The sequence below is a fragment of the Poecilia latipinna genome, unplaced genomic scaffold, assembly GCF_001443285.1.
Source record: "Poecilia latipinna isolate Pla-1442-1.1 unplaced genomic scaffold, P_latipinna-1.0 Scaffold49, whole genome shotgun sequence".
NCBI lineage: Eukaryota > Metazoa > Chordata > Actinopteri > Cyprinodontiformes > Poeciliidae > Poecilia > Poecilia latipinna.
In genome coordinates, this window is record NW_015112665.1 from 287,543 (window position 1) to 291,822 (window position 4,280).

General features: G+C 38.2%; 1 protein-coding gene across 1 annotated transcript in view; it reads right to left on the bottom strand.

Moving 5' to 3' along the window:
* Positions 1 to 274: 274 nt before the first annotated feature.
* The window catches only part of LOC106958574 (transcriptional repressor scratch 1-like), a 13,715-nt gene continuing 9,709 nt past the window's right edge, over positions 275 to 4,280 (bottom strand). Inside the window, exon 2 of the mRNA XM_015050532.1 lies at positions 275 to 2,703. Coding sequence (XP_014906018.1) covers positions 1,928 to 2,703 — 776 coding nt within the window. The 3' untranslated portion in view covers positions 275 to 1,927. The remainder of the gene's footprint in view (positions 2,704 to 4,280) is intronic.

The window sequence follows — 4,280 nt, forward strand, 5'->3', positions numbered from 1 at the left end:
CAACGCTTTGTTCGCTAACTCCCTGAAATTTAATTTCTTGCAACTATGTAGAATAAAAGTAGTTGAAGGTTTAAAAATAAAATTACAAGCAGTTATGACCAGCGCTTCTTTGAACATATCATGCATTATTGCTCAGTCGGATGTGAACGGAATATTGCCCGTGTCAGAAAAGCTGCTTCGTTTGCCTCTTATCTAAGCAGTTTGGCAAAAAAATATATTTAAAAAAAATACTCATAAAATTGGCATAGTTTCTGTTATTTAGACAGCTTTTTTTTTTTCTTTTTTTTTGCATGCAAAGGTTTTGGATACTTAAAGTGGCAAACATAAAAAAGATACTCAAAGTTTACAAAGTGTCAAATGCTTTGGCATATTTGTAACAAAGGCAAAATACTGCAATAAAGTGCAAAATAATACAAGATAAATAAATAAATAAATAAATAAATAAATAAATAAATAAATAAATAAACATGAAAAAAATTATTTTATAACACTGGTTTATAACCTTATTAAAGGAATAGCAGGCATTTTTAACGTCCACATTCCTTTTGAACAAAGACAAATAAATAATAATGAAAAAACATATAAACGTTAGATCATTGTGGAGCAGCCTGATGGCTCAGTTTGTGTTTTGTGCTAATATTTAACTAGAGGATCATTTTACTATTATTCAGAAGCCAATTGGTGTTAAACATTAAAAAGAACTTCACGTTTTTTACCTGTCACTTCTATATTTTCAATGCATTTGTGGGAAAAGTTGGACTTGCTTGTTTTCACAATTCATTGTGGTTCAAAGATTCACCAGGGATGAAATCATGTTGAGGTGTAAGAGAATATTATAGATACTGTGGCTCAATTAATGGACTTAAAGTTGTTCCTAGCAATTCAATTTAAAAAGTGAAACTCATATAATGTGTAGATGTATTACACAGAGAACAGTATACACTAATTTGTTGATTTCATACACCTCTGGCCATGGACGTTGCTGGAACACCTGAATTCAAATGTTTTTCTGAATATAGTGAATTTCAAATTCTCATTTCTGCTCATTATGATGAACCCGATTCGTCTCAAATTAAATCATTGTGCACAATTTTCTGCTAAATGTTTTCCTTCCACTCAGTTTTGGATGCTTGCATCATTCTGTGAACAATCAGCTTCTTGTGCAGTGACTTTTTCTGGCTTATTCTCCATATGGAAGATGCCAATGATTGTCTGAAGTGTAACTATAAAGTCTACCAGGACTTTTAAGGCCAGAACTTACATTTCCCCATTAAAAATCACTTTTAGTTAATTATAAGAGAAAATTCATTTTGGGTTTTCATTCACTTCAAGTTATAATCATCAAAATGCTTCACATATATCACTCCATGTGTAATTAATCTACGTAATGTATGAGTTTCATTTTTGTTCATATTTTTCATCGTAAAAAGCAGAACACTGGTTATTCTTCTGATTCCTTTGCGTTTTCTTGTAAGCTTCAGTTTCACTGAAAACAAGACACGAGAATTATCCTTAGATTATGAATGTTTGTGCCTGAAAAAGCTGGAAATAATTTGCTCAGACGGTGGATTCTGTGCTTGATCACATGAATTCTGAGAAAAGACAGAGACGTGGAAGAGCAATTGTGCTTTTGTGTCGTTTCCTCGTTGGTAGAAAAACATCTGACGTGGATTGATAAGGACACAAATAGATCTCAAAGTAGGAAGCACCAGATGTGCTGTGCTTTAGTTTACCTCACTGGGGGATAAATCCTATCAGGTTCTCTCAAACTTTTTAATAAACCTTCAAATAAAAATAACTGAGAGGCTTGCGAAACGAGAAAAAAAAAACTCCTCCTTTGTTGCGCTCTGGTTAATCTTTTGGAGTAAAGCAGAAGAAATCGGATGTAAATGAAGTAAATAAACCCTAGATGTGCTTTCAGAGACTCTTATTCACTCAGTGAGCTCAGTGGGGAAAAAGCCCCCTTAAAGCACGCAGACTCGTAGTGCTTGTTCAGGTAACTCTTGAGTGCAAACGTCTTGTTGCACCGCTTGCACTTGTAATGCTTGAAGGCTGAGTGAGTCTGCATGTGGGCACGCAGGTTCGACCGGTCGGCAAAGGCTTTCCCACAGTGCGCGCAGCCGAAGGGCTTCTCTCCGGTGTGAGAGCGCATGTGACCCTGCAGCAGCCACGGTCGGCTGAACGCTTTCCCGCACACGTCGCACTTGTGCTTGAGGTCGTGGGTGAGCAGGTGCATGGCCATGGCGGGCATGGAGACGTACACTTTCCCACACGTCGGGCACTTCTTGGCCATCTTGCTGTCGATGCTTCTGTGCGTCTGCTTGTGTCGGCTCAGGTTGGAGGACGTAGCGTAGGTTTTACCGCACTCGCTGCATGTGTGCCTCTGGGTGGCCCCTCGTGGGTTTGCCGCTGCTTTTCTTCGTGACCGTCCATCCATGATGAAAAAGGCGTCTACTGAGTATCCTTCGCTCACGGCGGCGTCTCCGTTAATGTATCCGCCGGCTGAGGACGAGACCTCAGACCTCGGACTGTCCGGCTGGTCCGAGTCCCCATGGATGTCGCTGTGGATACCTGAATAGGTGTTGTTAATGTGGCCGTAGATGATTGACGAGTGGCTGGGAGAGGGCACTTTAGAGATGACTGAGGAATCGCTTCCCACCACGTCTTCATAGGGATTCGGACTTAGATAATCACTGACGTAACCTAAGGAAACAACAAAACACATTAGTCATCATGGAGGGAGGGACGATCAGACATTAAAATCTGGGTTGTAATTCTTATAATGTATCCAACTCTTGTGGATACGTTATCCACAAGAGTTGGGTGTGAGAATCTGCTTTAGATTACCAGAAAATCCAACTATAGAGCACCAAAACAAGATCTAGACTGCAAAAACACAAAATCTTGAAGGATTTTTTTTGGTCTAGTGTACACTTGAAATAAGACAAACTGGTTTTGATAACTAGGATCAGTTGAAATGGATGATTATATTAAAGTTACTTTGACTTCAAGATGACGTGTTGTGAATTGGCGCCTCATAAATAAAAAGAATCAAATTAAAACACAACTTTGCCACTAATGACTGTTTACTTGTCCCTCAGTTTAAAATACTTGACTCAAACCTGGAGATGTTGCTTCAATATGTGCATATAATTTTCATTATGCTGTTTAATTTCTGAGGTGTGTCAATCAGAAAAACAAACATGATACAATAAGTTCCATAATTTACAGCTCCATCAGTGTACTCAGGTTTTTAAGCCTCTATTATTTTTATCTAAATGTACCAAAGGTATGATCAAACCTTGAGTTTAATCAAACCAGAGCATACAACTCTGGAAAAACTTAAGAGCCCACTGCACCAAACCCCATTGGAAACATCCTGGTTATTCCAGCAAATATTGGTTTCTGAACTCTTCCTGAGTTAAAACATTAGAATTGTTTCTAAATGAATATGAAGTTGTTTTCTTTGCATTGTTTGAGGTCTGAAAGCACTGCATCTTTTTGTTATTTTGACCATTTTTCATTTTCTGCAAATACTAAAGTTTTGCTTGGAATTTTGGAGACATCTTGTCAGTAGCTCATAGAATAAAGGAACAATGTTCATTTTACTCAAACATAAACCTATAAAGAGTAAAATCAGGGAAACTGATCATTTTAATTGTTCTCTTATGTTTTCCAGAGCTGTATATCTCCAAATATTCAGTTATTGTCACTAAATGTACTGACACTATAATCTAGATTTATGACTGAGTGACTTTTCAGCCTATATGCAAGCAATGACTGGAATTCACTCTGGATATTAATGCCTTAGCCAGTTTATTGACGAGGTCTTTCAGTTTCGTTCTGGTATGAACATTTTGCACACAAACCATGCTGTTTAAACTTTTGTGTAATTGTTTAAAACAATGGATGTGGCACCTTGAACATAAGACAAACCCAACTTTCCCTTCCAGATTTTTTGGCTTATTTCCACATCGAAGTGTTTGACATGTTGGCTTTAACTTTGGCTACATTCACACTGCAGCCTTTTGTGATTTGATATTTTTTGCCGTGGTCGTTCACACTTCGTATTCTCCAGTGTGACCTGAAAGTGTCCCGCATGCGCAGTAGGGGGCGCATTACTGTCAGCGTTCTCAGTGTTCTGCCCACCGCCATAAATAGAAGAAGTGCTCAGTATTTGCGGAAGTAAACATGGATGCTAACGGTGGAGCTTAGCTTACACATTTGAAGTTGTTCTCCGACCGGAGCGGCATTTTAACAACTTAATCCTCGTTATCATC